Here is a 21,141-nt window from a genome sequence, read left to right on the forward strand (position 1 = left end):
TTGATATAGCAAAGAATCTTTGTTTATTGCCTAAATTTACTGAAGACCGTAATGTTTCTAAGATACGGGAAGCAGCGGTTCTGGCAGATGGATATGATATATCACATAGGCAGTTAGGGGGCTGTAGATATCTATTTGTAAACTCACAGGGAAGCTGGAGGAAAAGGAGAGAGTCTAGCTTTATGGAGGAAGGAGAAGCTCAATATAAATTATAGTGTAGAGAATAAAAGGGATGCAAATAAACCACTATGCTTATATTGCCATAAGACAAGGCATGTTAAAGCCCATTGTTGGAAGCTGAATGGTAAAGCAGTGGCAGTAGTAGGAATGCTTAAGGAGTCTTCAGAAATGATAATGCCAGTAAAGGGAATGGATGTTAAAACAGTGCTAGTGGCAGGAATTCCCACAGACAAAGCTGCACCAGAAAGTGAATTTTGTGAGAAACACATTGCTACTAATGTTTTTACAGTAGGAATAGATAGAATTGAAAAATATTATAAAGGGTTTATATTGGAAGGGGAAGTCACTCAATTTTTGTCCCAGAAAGTGCCTAAGAAAATTGTTATGCAGAGAGACACTGGTTTGGCTCAGAGTTTATTGTTAACAAAGGATTTGGACCTTTCTTCAGAAAGTCCACTGAATTGGAATGTATTAATTCAAGATGTTGAAGGGAAGGATATGCCTTACCCATTGCATAAAGTAAATTTAAATTGTGTTCTGTTGGAGGGGACTTGTGTGGTTGGAGTTGTTCTAAAATTATCTATTGCAAATGTAGACATTATACTGGGTAATGATATAGTGGGCAGTATAGTTTTTCCACAACCTTATTGCCCATCCCTAGTTGCCCTGGAGAAGATTGTGGTGAGTTGCGTTCTTGAACCGCTACAGTCCATGTGGTGTAGGTACGCCCACAGTGCTATTAGGAAGGGAGTTCCAGGATTTTGACCCAGCGACAGCGAAGGAACGGCGATATATTTCCAAGTCAGGATGGTGAATGACTTGGAGGGGAACTTCCACATGATGGTGTTCCCATCTATCTGCTGCCCTTGTCCTTCTAGAAGGTAGTGGTTGTGGGTTTGGAAGGTGCTGTCTAAGGAGCCTGGTGAATTCCTGCAGTGCATCTTGTAGATGGTACACACTGCTGCCACTATGCGTCGGTGGTGGAGGGAGTGAATGTTTGTGGATGTGGTGCGTATAAAACGGGCTGCTTTGTACTGGACGGTGTTAAACTTCTTGGGTGTTGTGGGAGCTGCACTCATCCAGGCAAGTGGGCAGTATTCCATCACACTCCTGGATTGTGCCTTGTAGATGGTGGACAGGCTTTGGGGAGTCAGGCAGTAAGTTACTCATCGCAGGATCCGGAGCCTCTGACCTGCTCTTGTAGCCATAGTATTTATATGGCCAGTCCAGTTCAGTTTCTGGTCAATGGTAACCCCCAGGATGGGTTGATAGTGGGGGATTCAGTGATGGTAATACCTTGCACGTCAAGGGGCGATAGTTAGATTCTCTCTTGTTGGAGATGGTCATTGGCTGGTACTTGTGCAGTGCAAATGTTGCTTGCCACTTGTCAGCCCAAGCCTGGTTATTGTCCAGCTCTTGCTGCATTTGGACATGGACTGCTTCAGCATATGAGGAGTTGCAAATGGTTCTGAACATTGTGCAATCATCAGCGAGCATCCCCACTTCTGACCTTATGGTGGAAGGAAGGTCATTGATGAAGATGGTTGGACCCTGAGGAACTCCTGCAGTGATGTCCTGGAGCTGAGATGACTGACCTCCAACAACCAAAACCATCTTCCTTTGTGATAGCTATGACTCCAACCAGTGGAGAGTTTTCCCCCTGATTCCCATTGACTCCAGTTTTGCTAGGACTCCTTAATGCCACACTCGGTCAAATGTGGCCTTGATGTCAAGGGCAGTCACTCTCACCTCACATCGGGAGTTCAGCTCTTTTGTCCATGTTTGAACCAAGGACTGGTATGGATGATACATGCTCAGATCAGATTCAATTTGTTTCTACTAACCATGGGAAAGTTTATTGCAAATAACAGTTCGTAGAAAAGTTGCACTTACAATACCCGAATCTCTGAGTTACCCTTGCGTGGGAGCAGACTTTGCTGGCTGGTCACTCTGCGTCATCCCATCGCGCCACGTCTTTGAGTGATTGACCACATTGTTCCTGCCCGATTGCACAGAGACTGTGTGATCTCCTCCTTTTAAGTTCAACTTTTGCTTTGTTGTAACTTCTGGTGTCAATCTGTGCTGATAGGGTTTGTAAGTTCAGTCAAAAGAGTTGTTTTCACAAGTTCTACAGACTTCATAAAGTTTAAATCAATCAGGTCCTTATCCACAAATGCTTCTGGTTAGCTTTGGTAGTGTGACCCATATCACAGATTAGTTGAATTCCTTCTTCTGCTTATCTTGACCTTGTAGTAGCTGCCCCACATGCAGGGTCACTTATCAATTCAGTCACAATAATTCAATTACAACATGACCACAAACATTATATGACGATGATTAATTTAACAATCCCATCTATTTGAATCAAGCAGGAACAATGGTTTCTCAAGACTGCAAACATCACATATAATTAGTTTAGTGATCCCACTGATTTGAAACAAACAGCCTGCCACACTTGAAACAAAAGAAACATGAACCATGATCCACAAAGACATGTCAGTTTCGAAAGCTTGTTAAACCACTAGCAGCCTGCCTCTTTTTTAATTTTTCTGTCTCCCCTCCACAAAACATTGAATCATATACACATTTCAGAGAAACACACTTATACAGTTATAAAACTTAAGCAGAAATTAGGCAACAAAGGTTGGGAGGGATGGGTCATGAGTATTTTGGCTTACACCAGCACCTCTCATTCCTGGAGCATGCCAGATAACAGAAAGCTCACGGTAGCAACAAAGCTCAAGTAACTTCTGCTCTTTTGCTTTTATCTTTCCCATGCCATGATGCCTGAGGCATGAAGTCCATTCCTCTTGGTCCACATCCACTCTTGCATTAAAATCCTAAAGTAGGTAAAGGTGTTAGGGATTCTTCTGATAGCAGTGTCAAGCTCCCCATAGAACTGGTCTTTGGCTTCTGTAATGGAGCACGTTATTGAAGCATAGACTGTCATGATGCTAACTGGCCCTATTTGAAATGAGAAGCAGATAGAGAGAACATGCTCTGAACGATTTGTGAGGGGTTTTATCATTGAGACCAGTGAGTTCCTTACAGCGAAACCTACATGGAGCTCATGCATTTACTCTGAACTCTTTCCCCTGCTAGATGAGCAGATGAACGTGCAACGTTTTTCTTTCAGAGATCAACTCTGTGAGCCTTGTCTCTTGTCGGGAAATTTTGTCAATGTTCAGCCTATCAAGTTCCATATCGATCACAGCTGTCTTGCGCATGTTATCGACCAGCTGCTCGTCGTCTATCAGTCCCATGAACATTGTTCTGATGTTCACATCTTCTTACTTTCCTTTTGTTTGGTTTGTTTGCCTGGTGCGATGGAATTGGTCTACTTGTTGAGCAGAAACTCTAAACTCTAAGCACCCACTGAAGCAGATGTACTGTGGCAGGTCAGCACCTTGCAAGTTGGGGGCTGCCTGACTTGAGGTGGGTGGTGGCTGTCCAGTGGGACGCAACGGAGACATCCTGTAGCACCCATTCACTACGCCAATCAAGTTGGGCTTATTACTCATAACTGCTGTCTCTGTGTCATGTTAACACAGCAAAATTGGAGTGTCCTCTCTACGGCACAAGCCTGTGAAATATTTATAGGGAATTAAAACATAAATTAAAACTGGAAGAACTCAGCAGGTCTGGCAGTATCTGTGGAGAGAGAAACAAAGTTAATGTTTTGAGTCCAACATGACTCTTCTTCGGAACTCTTTTGAGGACCCTGGCCTGCTCAAACGTCAGGTCCCCCTCTCGACCTCACCGATTGGATTGAAAGCAATGCAAAGCACATTGTCTGGCCCCAGCTTGGTTTCAGGAGTTGCTGGAAAGATAATATATTTAGATATCAGTGGCCTTTGGGTTTCATTCCAGATTTTTTGCCAGGCTTTACTTCCTTAGCCTTCAACTCTCCCGGGCTATCTACAGGGCAATAGAGCTATTCACCCATAGGCTGTAGTTTGGTTCATGAGTGCCAGGTCGTGTCTACATGCCAGTGGGCCTGCACACTACATGTCTGGGGGTGAAACCTCCTCCGAGTTCCTCAGAAGCTTTAACCCGAGGCTGCGAGGGGCCCAGTTTCTGTGTGTCACCAGGAGGAGGCACAGCAGAGGACTTGCCAATGAGGCTGTGTACTGACAGAGAGAGACTTACACATTTGGCTGTCCTTCTCACGTTGCTATGAGCCAGTGGTGTAGATGAAGATGAGAAGCAAACTAACACATAAAAACAGAAGGCATGCTAACTCTCTTCACCCACCCACTAGAAGCATCACATCGACCTGCTGGACAGACAATAAAGCAGAGCACTGTGATAAGGTTCCAATGTTTAATCACTGGATCTTGCTATGTTTACTTAGAAATAGCATGGGTAAAGGCACAGTTTGATCCCCAGTGTACCCAAACTCTGGTTTTAGAGTGGCCAGTGATGTTGAACCCAATGAAAATACTTAGGATAAACCCCCCAGGTAAACCCACACATAAACAATTTTCTTCAGATATCACTGGACAACAAGCAGAAGGAAAACCTGTTTGACTTGCATCCTCCTCCCTAACCTAGGTCCCATAGTAATTGGTAAATTTTTAAAGTATGGATGTAAAATGTGGTTGTGTGGTGTTTTATTTTATACAGAGGCAAAGCATTAATGTAACAAGTATGTGTTCATCATCATTTTTCCAGTCATTATTGTCCAACAGTAATTCTGATGGCACAATTAGATTTGATGTTCAGTGGGATTGATTTCATTAAAACGCCCTGCAGGGGACCTCAAACAGCTTTCTGATTAAATGGTGATGTAAAGATAAGATTTCTTTATGACGTCAAGAGGAGATGATTAAAATGATCTATTTTTTATGTTCCTCATTGCACATGGACATCCTTTGTGAAATTTACATTGTTCAGATGAAGTATCAGTTCAGTAATAGCTTAGAAATAAGGATAGTTGTCTTGATAATGCTAATTGTCGAGTGAAATACTAAACCTGCAATACAATAAAGTCTCTTAACAACCTTGAACCTTCCTTTATGATCAGTGGCAGTGTCATTTTATTAATTGGCATGGTGTATGAGTGTTTAAGTGTTTTGCAGTAAGTCAGTAGCCACACTACCTATTTGTGAGCTGCATTGGGACCCTGCTCTTTGACCACCATTTGTACCAAAGATTGGAGATCCACATTATTCATTTAATATGCACGAATAACGTTTTACTATAAAAAAAATCTTGAAATCATTTCAAAAGAATTTGGGATAGTGAGATTATTTAATATCCTAATTGAAGTACTTGTAGCTCTGATTGGCTCAGTGAGTTAATGAATTGAAATATCTGAGCTGTACAGAAATCTCAGGTTTAGTTCCCATTCTGTGTTGATTTCAGTGGGGCGTCAGGTGCACTACAATAGGCCTTAACGCTCTGGAGAGGAAAATCGGCCAATGTTGTCAGCCATGATTGATCCCAGTGATAGCATATTTGTATGTAAAAATGTATGATTGAAGAGCTTAATAATTTCAACTGCCATAGCTCACAAGTAAATAATATTAACTAGAAAATGCTGGATAAACACAATGGGCTGGATTTTACTGGTGCTGTGGAGGGACCCCCATCAGGGTGGCTCCCTGATGCATTCCCATCTCCCAGGCAATTTCCCAGCAGTGGGAACAGGGTTGGCTTCCCACTCCACAGATGTAGACAGCCAATTAGTCCAATTAAGACCCCGCTTTGGGGTCACTTTGCACCAGCACCAGTACTTTACTGATATCAGAATAGACCCTTGCGGTGTATCGAGGGTGCCAGCTCAGTCAAGGCAGCCTGTCTGTAGTAGGCCAGGGGGCCATTGCAGCAAGAAGCTCCATGCTCTAATAATGAGCCTAGGGAGATGAAAGGAGGGGTTTCTTCTCTACCCTGATGTCCCTACTGGCTTTGGGCCTCTTTGTTTCATGAAGTCTGTGCAGGGGCACATCCAGAGGCACATCCATGTTGTGATGCCCTTTCCTGCCTGCCTCAGCAGCACCCACCTCTCCCGGTAAGATTACTGGCCTGACATCACTGTTGGCTCTCTGGCTGGCCCATTTGACATCCTTAATAGGACGGTAAGCAAAGGGGCAGCTAATTAGAAGGCCATCTCCCGGACGGTTGTGCCAGCAATCGTACTGGCAAGATGGGCAGGCTCGGGACACCCAAATGGGATCATCCAGTTGGCCTCCAGTCTCCTGTTGTGCTGATGGGGTGTGGAGATGTAGTTCAGCTACCTGGAGGTGGGCACCCAGCAGCAGGCCGGGGAATTAGTGCTCCAGGCAGTCCCAGGCCCTCCTTGCTTGCCTGGTTGCAGATGTAGAAGGATTTCTCCCCCTCTCCCCTCAGCGGTGGCCTGGCAGCTTTGCTGATTTTTATTTAAATCTTTAATAAAGTTGATGAGAAGTGCCTTGATAAAATTAGTTGAAGTGCCTTCTCAATTATTTACCCTTTACTATAACCTTTATGCCTTTCAAGCTGGAAGGCCTGTGATTGGTACCCCATCTTTGAGCTTCTGCCTGCTGCCTTTAATTGGACAGGGAAGCTGTCTCGATGCCAATTAAGGGAGAATCTCTGTGAAAATCCCAGGCCGGTGACTGTTTCCTCCTGAGATTGGGTTCGGGACCTGGAATAAGTCCTGGCTCCTGTTTCCCCCCCACCCACCTTACCCCCACAAAATCAGTCCTCTGCATACTGACATATTTGAAAAATATTCCAGTGGCTTTAAAACTGTAATTGGAAACTGATTCACAAAGCTGTAAGCTAACCTACATACTCTATCATGTTCTAACATACTGGGGATAAATTTGATTTTTGACTTTGGGCAATAACGTAAAATAGTCAACATTGAATCATCTGCCCATTAAACACCCTACCTGATTTTCATTTACATTGAAATCAATGAAAGTTGTCAGAGATATATTAAGGGTGAGTGAATCAAATCACCTATTTTTCACTGTCCCCCAAAAACAAATTCACCCCTCTGTGATTTCTGTAAATTATCCCAAGTCTTGTACAGTTAGAAATCTTTCCTATTGGAAAATAAATTGCTGTTGAATTAATGATGTATTTGGACTAATTGACACGAATGGGAAAAAAAGTTTTTTTTTTAACTCTTTCAGAACTGCTTTAACATTTCAGCATCAAAATTAAAAATATTCCCAAAGTTGTAAATTTAGTCATCATTATCAAGCTGTTTACAGGGATTGAATGCAGAATAGATCAATAGGACAAACGGTGTAGGCGAAATTTGGGTGTAGGCGAAATGAACTTGGGCAGACTCATCCCAGGGATGAGTTGTCTGGAACCTACCACTCACAACTTGGTAGAAGTTTTCATTCTCCCTACAATAACTAGTGTAGGAAATTTTGACAGTAGTTTCTGAGGCAATTTTATATTACATTTCATTTTCAGAGCTGTTCTTTTTTTGGACAATTTTATACATTTGATATTAACCACAAATACAAAATCAATTCAGATATTTTTGTTTGTTGTTCACTGCTTAACTTATGCCGGGGTTTAAGTGAGACTCTTGGACACCATTAAAGGGAATAAAACCTTAAGTGTTCCAGACTTTCCTGTCTGAAAATTTTGAGATATAATATATGCATTTTCAGAAACTTGTGGCTTTGCTTGGTTGAGAATGGACAAAAACAAAAAGCTCCAACCAGTGTTTTTTACTTTGGATGCCCTACATTGAAATTACAATCTTACTATATTGAAATTTGGCCAAGTAGCTTATTTTTCCAGCCAATGTTTAAAATAAAAAGGTTGATACTGATGTTAAAGTAACACAGATACTTCATTGGGAAACCAAATAGTGCATGTGGTTTGCATCATGGGACCAGCTGGCTATTTTAAAAAATTATTTGTTCATGGGATGTGGGCATTGCTGACTAGGCCAGCATTTATTACCCATCACAAATTGCCCTTGTTCACAGCGCATTTAGGAGTCAACCACATTGCATGTGGATCTGGAGTCACATGTAGGCCAGACCAGGTAGGGACAGCAGATTTCCTTCTCTAAAGGACATTAGCAAACCAGATGGGTTTTTATGATAATCGACAATGGTTTCATGGTCATCATGAGACTTTTAATTCTATATTTATATTGAATCCAAATTCCACCATCTGCCCTGGTGGATTTGATCCCAGGTCCATGAGCATTACCCTAGGTCACTGGATTACCAGTCAGGTGACAATACCATTACACTACCACCTCCCCTTGTTGGCCTTTTTTTGAATGTTTCATAGACGGTAAGGAAAGGCGAGTTAATGGTCATTTTTCTAATTTCCACAAATGTTAAAAAGAACTGTTTAGAGTCTGATGGAGTCATGCATTTAAATTCTATCCTCTCACCACTGGCTTCTACCTTTGGAGTCCAGCCATAGATAGATGGAATGAATGTCTCCTTCCTCAGAGATCTTAAGTGAAATGGCCGTAGGATGTTTTACACTACAACTTTCTAATGTCCAACTATGGCTCAACATTCTTCTAAAGCTGCCCTGCTTTAGCTAACTAAAAGCAATGGAAAACCAATGACTTATGAAAGGAGTCACTGCCAGCCTAATATCCAAAGTCCTCCTGCCTTGGTCTTACTCATGCTGTGAGTCCTCTAATTGTATACATCTGGGGGAATGGAAGGTATGAAACTGCATTGCTCATCTGTAAGATACCTATGGAGTTAAATTGTGATGAACATAAAGAGGTAGAGGAGCCAATACACTATCAAGCAGCCCTAAGCTCAAGTGGATTGCAGTAGTGCTATCAACCACATGTGAACTTGGTACGGTCACAGTTACCATCAGTGACTTTTTTTGACAAATCCACAGTTTATAGCAGTAGGAAAGTGAAATCAAAACATCACTCTGATGTAACTGTGATAAAGGTAAACTCTCCCTTCTCATCTTCTCAACCTGTCTGCAGCCTTTGAAATGATTGACCACAGCAATCTCCTCTAACATCTCTTCTATGTTGCCCAACTGGTGGAACTGCACTCACCTGGTTCCATTCCTATCCAGTCATTGCCAGAGGATCACCTGCATTGGCTTCTCTTCCTGCTTCTGCACCATCACCTCTAATGTCCCCCAAGGATCTATCCTTGGCCCCACTATTTATCATCCAGATGCTACTGCATGGCAACATTGTCCAAAAACACAGCATTAGTTTCCACATGTACACTGTAGACAGCCAGCCCTGACTCATCACCATCTCTCCTGACCCCTCCAATGTCTCTAAATTGTCTAACATCCAGTGATGAGCAGAAATTTCCTCCAGCCAAATATTGGAAGACTGAAGCTATTGCCTTTGCTCCTCACCAGAAACTCTACTTTCTAGCCGCCAACTCCATCTCTATCCCTGGCAACTGTCTGAGCTGAACCCTGGAATGTTCTCAACCTTGGTGCTCTATTTGAACCCAAGATGAGCTTGTGCCCAAGGGCAATTAGGGATGGGTAATAAATGCTGGCTGAGCCAGCAACACTCACATCCCATGAACGAATATTAAAAAAAATGGCCAGCTGGTCCCATGATGCAAACCGCAGTGCACTATTTGGTTTTCCAATGAAGTACCCGTGTTACTTTAACATCAGTATCAACCTTTTTATTTTAAACATAGCCTTCCCATCACTAATACCTCCATTACAATGCCTGACTCTTCCCATCTCAGCTCATCTGTTCCTAAAGCCCTCATTCATGCCTTTGATACATTTAGACTTGACTATTCCAATGCCCTAAAGACCAGCCATTCACATTCAATCTTTCGTAAATGGAGGTCATCTCTACAGTCCCTGTCCTGTATTATGATCTCTGTAGAGACCAATAACTTTTAAAGAGATATTTAAATTCCCAGTGACCAACTTAAAGGAATTGCACAACAAGATTTCAAATTAAAGGGTGGAAATTTCCACTCCAGAGACTAAGTGCAATGGCGGGTGGGAAAGTTGGGGCGGCTTCTACTGGCTGGTGGGGCGGATTGCCGTGCCAGATTATTTGGTTTGGTGAAAAGGAAATTGGGTTCAATCAACTTATTGGAGTTCTTTGAGGAAGGAACATTTGCTGTAGATAAAGGGGAGCTGGTGAATGTACTGTACTTAGATTTCCAGAGGGCATTTGATAAAGTGCCACATCAAAGGTTGTTGTGGAAAATAAAAGCTCATGGCATGGGGGTAACATATTGGCATGAACAGAAGATTGGCTGGCTAACAGGAAGCAGAGAGTAGGCATAAATGGGTCTTTTTCAGGTTGGCAAGATATAATGAGTGGCGTGCCACAGGGATCAGTGCTGGGACCTCAACTGTTTATACTTTATATAAATGACTTGGATGAAGGGATTAAAGGGATGGTTGCCAAATTTGCTGATGACACAAAGATAGGTAGGAAAATAAGTTGTGAAGAGGACAGAAGGAGGCTACAAATAGATGTAGATAGGTTAAGTGAGTGGGCAAAGATCTGGCAGATTGAATATAATGTGGGAAAATGTGAAATTGTCCATTTTGGCAGGAAAAATATAAGAGAAGTATATTATCTAAACAGTGAGAGATTGCAGAGCTCAGATGCAGAGGGATCTGGGTGTCCTAGTGCATGAATCACAAAAGGTTTGTATGCAAGTACAGCAAGTAATTAGGAAAACTAATAGAATGTTATCATTTATTGTGAAGGGAATTGAATACAAAAGAAGGGAGGTTATGCTTCAGTTGTACAGGACACTAGTGAGACCATATTTGGAGTACTGTGTACAGTATTGGCCTCCTTATTTAAGGAAGGATGTAAATGCATTGGAAGCAGTTCAGAGAAGGTTTACCAGACTAATACCAGGAATGGGCGGGTTGTCTTATGAGGAAAGGTTGGACAGACTAGGCTTGTATCTACTGGAGTTTAGAAGACTAAGAGGCGACTTGATTGAAATATATAAGATCCTGAGGAGTCTTGACAGGGTGGATGTGGAGAGGATGTTTCCTCTTGTGGGAGAATCTAGAACTAGGGCTTACTGTTTAAAAATAAGGGGTCACCCATTTAAGACACAGATGAGGCAAAATTTTTTCAATCAGAGGGTGATGAGTCTTTGAAACTCTCTTTCTGAAAAGGTGGTGGAAGCAGAATCTTTGAATGTTTTTAAGGCAGAGGTGGAGAGATCCTTAGTAAGCAAGGGGGTGATAGGTTATCGGCGGTAGTTGGGATGCAGATTTCAGGTTACTATGGTCTTATTAAATGTCAGAGCAGTTTGGAGGGGCTGAATGCTCCTTGTTCATATGTTTGTATGTTTGCTTTTCACCTCATTATGTATGCATAACTGAGCAGCTCATCATATCTTGTGGCGGGGTGGGCTGGGATTTGTCTGTCCCGCCGTTACCTCATCAGGTTGAAGTTCCAGGTGCCATATTTAAATGGCACCCATACACATATTTACTCTTTGCAGCCCAGGACTTATTGTGGTGAGTGATCGCCCCTGAAGAGACAAGCGCTCTGCACCAAAGTTCAGCAAAGGTGCCTGGAGAAATTCCCCTAGGCAGTCAAGGACTGGCGGGAGGTCCTCTACCCCTATGATGGAAGCTGGAGGTCCACCAACCTCACCACCCAGGCTTGGCAGGAGGTTGCCAGGGAGGTCAGCGTCTGTGGACATCAGAAAAGGACCGTCCTCCAATGCCAAGAAAGGATGAATGATCTCAAAAGCTCCGCCAAGGTAAGTCAACCTTCTCCTCACTCTCAACTCACACTCTCATAAGGTCACCAGGCATTCGCAGGGCTATGGTCCACAGGGATCTCACACATTACCAGCACAAGGGTCATCATCACTGATTCTCTCAAACACACTTTAACATCTTTATGTCTTGTGATGTCCTGTACAAGTCTCACCTTCAGCCCTTACATAGGATCACTCAGTACACACAGCAGGCAGGCATGCTTATCATCTGCTTTAGCAGCCATCCTGCTCACAGTCTGTCCATCTGTCTTTATGTAGGACAAGATTGCCCACAACAAAAGGGAGAGATTCCAAACTGGTGGGAGGATACTGGAGCTCAGGCCACTCACCACCTTTGAGGAACAGGCGGCAGAGCTGGCCAGCAAAGACAGAGACTGTCCCTGTGCTGAAGGCGAGTTTGGTGTCCCCCAACAAGCCAGTGAGTGTCCATCCACTGGACTTCGCCCAACCGTTGACACTGTGAGTGATATTTAATGTAGGTGAATCTCCAGCCAGTCACTAATTATCTCTATTACAGCCACCAGCAAGAAAAGGTCGAGGGACACTGCCAGCCAGTCCATCAGCCCCAGCTCCCAGAGCACTTCAGATGATGATGATGAGGACCCACTTGATGCAGAGTTGTCACTGCATTCACCTGCACGCTCCACCAGCGCAGAGACACACACCTTGGTGGGGCCTAGTTTTAGAGAAGGCTCAGGGTGACCATGTGGTGACCACAGCACACAATCAGGTCCACAGAGGCAGTGGCAGCCAAGGTCACCGACACACGGAGGACTGCTGGAAGCCAGGGTCCTGCTCAGTCCGAGTCCAATGACGAGCCTCTGGAATCGGCCCTCAGAGATATGTTGGAGCTCCAAAGACAGTCAGGGGTACAGCAGGCAGAGGGTTGTCAGAGGCTGTCAGCAGATTGGAACAGGGGATGGAGGAGTCCGTCCACATTCTGTCTGTTGTAGTGGCACCGACATGCGAGTATATCGAGGCCACCATTGGAAGGGCGGCATCCACCGTAGCGACCCTGGTCCAGCAGTTTGTGCCGGATATATGCTCGGACCTGCACACCATCACTCTAGCCATGACTGGGATCCATCAGAGGCTAGGCGAAAGGGGGATGGGCTACCTCGATCTCCCTCCAGGAACCCTTTCTCCTCAAGGAGTGAGGGAGGGGCCCTCGGGCACCCACAGGGAGGAGGATCATCAGCCAGACACTCCAGAGCAATCCACCCAGGGCTCTCCAAGGCTGTCCAGCCACTCCAAATCCTCTCTGCCTGTGACCCCAGCAACTCCAGCTAATCAGGCCGAGGAGGGTGCACCTGCCTCACAGTAGGCGACCCAAAGCAGGACCAGGCCCTCCAGGCTTCAGGCATCCAGAGGATGCCCACCAAGGTCATCAGAGACAACAGGGCATAGCAGGCAGCAGGTTGCCTCCACCTCATCTGCGGATGTACCTAGACGCAGCAATAGGGTAAGAAAAGTTAAGAAGTAATGAGAGCACAATGGTGGCACGGATATTCATTCACTGTATATACTTTGCATATATATCTTCAAATATATTTTACTTTTCTGAAAGTCTCATCCAGTTAATGGCTGTCCTATCTGATGCAGTCCTCCGAGATCACCCAAGTGTAACAGATACCCCCCCTTCTCACTTATTTCCCATGTGTCCCTCAGGTCTATGGTGTTTGCCCAATCTCAGTTCAGTAAGTCGCCTTTAAGTCCACAGAAGCGACATGAACAAAGCCAGTTGCTCTATCAACATGGTGGTTGAGCAATTCATATGTTAGATTTGCAATATATCATGTGGCCTTATGAGTATAGATTTTGCAGTTTTGTTTATTCTCCTGATGCTGCTGCATTGTAGTCTGTTCTCTGTGGATGTTATAAGTTTCAATGGTGAGCTGCATTGGAGCCATTCTAACCCGGTGCACTTTTCGTTGGTCTCCATGTAATATCTGCCTGGCCTGGGTGTGAGTTACATTTCAAGTAATAGTCGGGAACCTTAGCCATTCATGGCAGCCTGCAGCATGACTTAGTAACTGTGTTTACATCTAAACATTACCCCTATAATAGTTCTCTTTCTCCACCTGTATGATGCAGAGCTATGGACCTAGTTGGCACTTTGTGACTCCCGAAATATCTGCTAGATGGCCATGACTATGCGATATTATAGGTGTGTGTCTAGCCTCATGATGCCGGCCTATTACATGTGAGGATGCTGGTTTGTACTGAAGGTCTGGCTAGCATGGCTTGACAGAATCCCTGTGCCTGCTTTCAGAAGGGCAATCAACATGGTTTTCTGATCATGACAGTGCCATCAGTGTCCTAGACTTCCTCGTGTGTATCTTTATCTGCCAGAATGAAAATGTGGGAGCCTCTAATGGGATGAGAGCAAAACTATATGCTGTGTGCTCCTTATTATCAACAAAGTTACTAAGTAATGCTTAAATGCGGTGTCGAGACTGACTGGGCCACTTCACTCCCAGAGGCCAGGGCAATGCTGCACGTGAACTTGGGAACCTCCTTTGAAGGCTGGGTCATGAGTGATTGTCAATGACCAGATGATGGTGTCTCTGAATCTTTCTCTGTGCACACACAGGTAGCCTGACTCACAGGCTCGCATCCATGATTGACAGTGACAGATTATAGCGACCGAATAAACGATCTCATACTGGGGACTCAGTATGTGTATGAGGTCAGAACATTATTCTTACATGAGAGATGGCCTTTAGAGAGATGCTGCAGCCCGGATTCAGATCAGACCTCAGATGGTCAAGAGAGAACCAGTGATTGATGATTGTCCTCCTTGAGGTGCCTTGCAACGCTCCAGGCATACTGCCACGAGTGTATTGATGTTTGTAGTGCTGCTCCTGTCCCTTGAAGGCTGCCGTAAGCAATGAAGTATTGGCGTGATGATTGAAAGGACTGCACCATGTCTACTTGCTTCACAGTGAGCGCTGGTGGAGCTCTTATCCCATTAGAGAACGGCCACGTGCTCCTCAGGCTGCCCAGCCTTCCAAGGATGAGGACAAGCAAGATTGTGTGGCTACTCATTCTGAGATTGATGTCCTTCATTGAGATTGAGGATAGTAAAGAAGGTGCTAATGTGTGCCCTGCATCAAGGGGACAGGTGAAATGGGCTCGTATGAGCTAGTCGTCTTCATCGTCTTGGAACCTTGTCGCTCATGGGCATATCTGTCACATAGGGCCCATGCTATGGGCTCTTCCTGTGGGGTGCCAGCACCCTTGCCCTCTTCGAGGTCATCCCTTTCAACGTCCTGCTCATCGGAGGAGACGTGTAGCTCCTCCATCTCTCCATCTGGAAACTCAGCCCCCCTTTGGAGTGCCAAGTTTTGCAGAGCGCAGCAAACCACGATGATGTGGGACACCCTCTGGGGAGACTACTGGAGAGCACCGCCTGACCGGCCCAGAGATCTGAAATGCATCTTCAACATGCCAATGGTCTGCTCAATCAAGGAGCTTGCTGCTGCATTGTACCTCTTCTCTGAAACACTTTGTGGCCACCGAACGGGCATCATTAGCCACGTCTTTTGGGGTGGTCTTTATCACCAATGAACCAAGCCTGAATGCACTGAAGGTCTTCGAAGATCTGTGGCACCTGAGCTCCCAGGGCATCTCGTACAGACCTGATGAATCTGCTTGTGGTGATCACAGATCAGCTGCACGTTGAGAGTGTGTTCTGGCACAACGGATGGTAAATGCTGAACTGCTCAAATCCCGGAGGGATCGTGAAACAGCTGCCACAACTGATTGCAATTTGTACTTTATTTCTTGATGTGTGCCTTGAATTCAATGAGTAATGAGCCCACCAAGACTTAGAGATTTTTTTTACAAAACTAAATTAAACATTTATTAATAGAAGAAAAATGTTTTTAAGCACATACATAGGTCTACAAAGTACGACTATAATACTTCCTAAATCTCCTAATTAATCTAGCTCCCAGTTACACCTCCGCTAAGGTAACAATAAAACAAGATAGATTTCAACAGACCCAAGCAAAGCACACAATACCCTGGACAGGGATATTCACAGTGAGTTTTCTTTGTTTCGATTCCTGTAGACAGCATAGAAGCTGGAGGCTTTTCACATTTGTTAGATCTTAGAATTCCTTCTCCTTACACATAACCTCATCTCCTTTATACAGGTTTCTGCGTTTTTAATGTAAATTCCATTGTCCCAATATGCCTTTGCAACTTTACTTTTTCCATAATTTTAATCTTCTATAGTACTCATATTATCAGTAATCTTTAGGAAAAATAAACACACTGTTTGGCTTAGCCTCTGTTGGCTAGGTGTAACACCTTACCTCTTTGAAATTCATGACTCTGGTTTATCTAAAAATGCAAATGTTCTTCACACCTCACATTCTAAAACTTCAGCCATGTCTACATATTTAACGTTTCAAACCTAGTTTCTCTTTTGATAACTCAAAAACTCCAGGCTAGCTGTCTGCAATGCAATTAAACCCCCCACACACACACAACCTCACACAGAGAAACTAATCCAAACCCAACCGTTAACCTACCTTTAGAATAAATCATAATAATAGTATGAAAATTATTATATTTTCATAACAAGAGTGAAAGCCTTTTCTATTGATGAATCTTTGTGGCTGCTGCCAGGGAGCCCTAATGTCACATGTGTGCAATTGCTGTCACATTGCACCTGTGGGAAGCCGGAGATCACTGCTAATCCCACTGCTGTGGCAGCCTGGCTGGCTTCATCCAGGGAGAACTGGATGTAATTGTGTGCCTTATTGAATAGGGTGTTGGTGATCTCACGTATGCATTTATGAGTGGAGGATTGTGATATTCCGCAGAAGTCCCCAGTAGAGCCCTGGAACAAGCCACTCGCAAAAAGTTGAGTGCGGCAGTCACATTTAGAGCGACTGGCAATGGATGGCCTCCCAGTCTCTGCGGTGTCACGTTCTCCCAAAGAATATGGCAGATGTGAGTTCCACATCCTTTGACATGTGAAGATGTCTTTGGCACTGTCTCTTGCTCATATGCAAGTATGAGACGCGTCTTTGGTACACCCTGGGATGCGCCAAATGCCTCCGTTGGTCTCTCCACCTCAGCTTCAGGGTCTTCATGGGGCCCCATTGGCCCATGTTCCTCAGGGCAAGGCTTTTCCCTTTGCCCTACTTGATGGCAACAGGCCCTTTTTCTCCTCCTCAGCTGCATGAAAGCCATGAAGAAGGCAGCGTTGCCTACTGCCTGCAATCTGTACTCCTCTTTGAGTCTGTAGAAAAATTGTTCAGCGACACGATTGAACATTATCCAGCAACGATCACTTTCCTTTGCCAAGTTAAGGAGTCATTGCGAAGCCCTAGGCCTGCTGTCATTCCAGGCATTCCATCCCCAGATCCTCCCTTGCAGCTGTAGCACAGCCTTAAGGATCACTGGTAGCTTAGTTTCCCCCCTCTCTCTCTCCCTCTCCCTACCACCCCCTGCGCCCTAGGCATGACAGTGGATTCACAAAGGAGGTTGGATCTGGATGAGTACAGCCAGGCGCTATCAGCCTCAGCCAGGGCACTGTCAGGCTGCACCCTTTGGAGTAGACTGGAGCCCAGCCTTTCACAAATGTGATGGCTAATCGTTGAGCCGTGTAAAGCCTGAACCTCTCAGCTGCAATGTGTAGCCTTGTTGGAGCATTTTGCATATATGCTTTAGCTGTGACCCCTTTATAGTTGGATCATTCTAACCTTTGCATGATCCTATGAGAGGGACAAATGGTCATTCAAACCCAATCTACATTTGGCCCCAAGCCCTAATAGATTTTCCCAGAAGGGGAAGATTGCAACCTGTTTTTACGCCAGTGGAAAACTGACTTTTTGCCGCATTCTAAATTTTCCTGTCCTACCTGCCATGGACTGGAAAATCCCACCCAAGATTTTTGCTGTAACAAACAAGCTAAAAATCAACATCACCTAAACACTATTTGGAAAGCAACTAATATTCTTAACTACAGAAAAGATATCACCCCTTTATCATGTCTGAAAAACCCACACCACCATTATATTTCACTGCTCCCTCTGTGTAGAACTGCAGTTTTTATTGGAACCAGTCCAACATCACTCCTAACTTCCAATGAGTTAACTTCTCCATATTTTGCCAAGTCATAACATCGAGTGACTGTCAAAAGGCACTTCTCAGTTCCCAGAGAAGTCCCAAACCAAATACCAGCAATAAGGCTTCTTTCCCTCCCGACCACATCAGGACCAATCTTCTGGATTCCTTAGATTGCCATGGGTTGCAAATTTTTGACTAGAGACCATCTCCCCTCCTGCATTCTGCCTGGTAGTCCATAGAAAAGTCACATTTTCCTCTCTGCTGTCCACACTAGCTGCAGTCCCTTGTTAAATGGATTCAAGCCAGATGGTGAAGTGCAAAACATGACACAGGTCTTTTGATAGTAGGTTTATTCACAAGATGCGGCCTTACAGATTTCTGCCTCCTAACTACTACCCCAGTGTCCCATGGGACTCTCTTTATACTCTTTTGAGTACCAAATAACCAAATAAACTAATTAACAAATAAAATTAACAGTCCCTTAAAGGGGCACTGTAGCAAAAAGACAAAACTTTAAAGGGAATTTATCAAGTTAAAGTAAAATAATGTTCCTGGGCCTGATGATGCACTCCAGCCCCTGTGGCACCCCCGTGGACGTGGAAGGCTTCAAGCATACCAGTGTACACTGCTTGCTCCCTCTCCAGGAACACCCGGGTGTGAACATAGCCACAACGTTGTTGAGTCAGACAGTCGGGTCTAACGATCGCCCCTCCCCCCACCAATGGCCTGCTGACTGTCTGTTAATATTCATCTTGGCCAAGCCCAGGAGCAAACCCATGAAGAGGTCTTCTGATCTACCCCGCCTCCCCTGCACAGAGTGGCCAAAGATCAGGAGCATGGGGCTGAGGTGCAAACAAAGTTGAGGAGCAGCTCTCCCAAAAAGTGGAACAGGGCCTGCAACCTCATAGACATGGAAGACGGACTCCTTGAGTCTGTAAAAAGGACAAGCAGCCTGGGAGTTTGTGAACCACCTTAACATTTTATTGCATCATTGCTCCATTTTACCTTAAATTAAAGAGTTGGTTTAAAACATAAACTTATAAACTTCACATTCGTAACACATAACTCACATCCACTCCCATTGTTTCATCACCCCTGTGCTCTCTGGTCAGCATTGGCTTCTGGTTAAGTAAAGCCTCGATCTTAAGAGTCTCATTCTTGTTTTTAAATTCCCCTATGGCCTTGCTCCTCCCCACCGTTTTCAAAATAAATTAAACTTCCCTATGTTGTAAGAAAAATCTCTCTACCTTGCACTGTTTTATACTGTATTTCAGCACAAACTAAGAGAGGAACGTGAAGCTAAACGGATGCAGTTAGACAGTAGACATGAATACATTTTTGATATTGTCGCAACCTGTGTCCATCTGGAAAGGTCCAGTGTTGAAGATGCTATACTGGAAGGGGTTCAAGTAAGTGAAATTTCTTAGTTTTCACATAAATTCCATTTAGTTGTATTTAGGAGTTCAATCTCAAAATTATGTTACACATGGGATTACAGGATACACAGTATTTGTTGCAAGCACAACATTAAGATATATTGCATGACTTGGTGGAAGAAAGTATGTAACTGACTAGGATGATATAAGTTGGTTAGCATGATACGGTAGAGCGGGATACACATGGCTGAAGGCAGGAATTTGGTGCTGTTGTTTTTATGAGTTCAGAACTTGTGTCACTCAATATTAGATCAATGTGAACTGTTAAATTATGAACATATAAAGTTAAAAATATAGTTAGCATAATTAATCACTTTGAAAAAGCAAACTAATTAAACTTATTTAGATAACATTTATGAATTAAATTTGTTCTGAGCACTGAGATCAGATTACTGCCTCAAAGTCATTCCTGTGACTTTTAATTAACATATTTGAAATTCTTGTGATATTTTTACAATGTCTATTAACAGCACATTGTTAGCCAATGGGTAGCACTGTGTAAACCACTGAGTTCAAGGCAGGGCATGGATTACAGCAGGTGTCATTGCATTCAGATGGCACATACTCATATATTTTGCAGGATAGGGCCAGAGGGACAAGATATGATAGATCAGGAGTTAGATGCCAGTAGAGAAACTGATCGTGATGAACAGGAAAGGGAAATTTGATCTGGAGGCCAAATGCCCAAAATGGGATCCTGGGAGACGTACCATCCAGAAGGATTGATGGAGGGATGCAACAATAGTGGGACGGGCAGGGAAATCTACTGGAAAATATAAAAATTGGTTGAATGTTAAGGATGATGGACAAGGAGTGAGGGTCATTAACTGGGAAAATGCTGTGCAAGAATGGAAAATAAAAAAGCATTGCTCAAGTTCCAGTAATGGGTTGGGCAATGAGACCCGGTTGAGGAAATGTTTACATTCGGTGGAGAGGGGCTCAGATCGGGTATATGGGGGATCCAACAGTAATAGCCTGGAAACACTTCAACAGGCAAGTAGAGGTCGCAGTCTGACTAGATGACACAATGGAATGGAGAATGCAGCACTGTCCCAACAAAACAACAGAAGCAGAAGTCCTCATGACTAAGTCGTTTTTGTAACTGCCAACAAATTAGGAGATAAAGCCATATAGGAGGCTCAACAGAAAGAGTTAGAGGGTAGAATCTTACCTATGTTGGGCGGGCTGGGCTGGAGTGGGTCGGGATGGGCGCAGAGCCGATCGCTGCCTGTGATCAGCTATGCACTGCCATTTTACACAGGCGGGTCAATTAAGGCCCGCCCAGTGTAACACAACACTGGTAGCGCTCAGCGCTACCTGTGCGGGTGAGGGGAGGAGGGAGAGTCGGGGCCTGCCCGGAAAGTAGGAGAGAGCTTGGTGTGTTTTCAGAAGTTCCAAATAGGGGTCAGCCAGCATTACTGCATAGATGGAGCTACCAAATGGAACTTGCAAGGTTAAAGCTAGGTTAGTGGCCTGGGGTTTTAAAAAATGCTTTGGAGATCAAGTGGTCAGAGTGGACTTGCCCGCAGCAGGAAAGGTAGTTTAAAATTTTTTTTGGCCCTTTTAGCAACATTTTCTTGGGAATGTAAGTTAATAGACATAAAAGCTGCACTTCTGCAGGGAAATCACCTTTAGAGGGAAGTGTTTCTCCTGCGGAGGTGCCAGATGTAGAAGGAAAACTTTGGAAGTTAAGTAAGTATGTCTATAGTTAGAACAATGCTTCCAGAGAATGG

The 21,141-nt window shown here is 44.2% G+C and overlaps 1 protein-coding gene across 1 annotated transcript in view; it reads left to right on the forward strand.

Annotated features, from left to right (window-relative positions):
• Nucleotides 1–327: 327 nt before the first annotated feature.
• LOC144682303 (dynein axonemal heavy chain 5-like) overlaps nt 328–21,141 on the forward strand; it is a 319,205-nt gene continuing 298,391 nt past the window's right edge. Inside the window, exons 1-2 of the mRNA XM_078544778.1 lie at nt 328–699; nt 19,247–19,381. Coding sequence (XP_078400904.1) covers nt 328–699; nt 19,247–19,381 — 507 coding nt within the window. The remainder of the gene's footprint in view (nt 700–19,246; nt 19,382–21,141) is intronic.

Source organism: Cetorhinus maximus, chromosome 6, assembly GCF_964194155.1.
Source record: "Cetorhinus maximus chromosome 6, sCetMax3.hap1.1, whole genome shotgun sequence".
Lineage (NCBI taxonomy): Eukaryota > Metazoa > Chordata > Chondrichthyes > Lamniformes > Cetorhinidae > Cetorhinus > Cetorhinus maximus.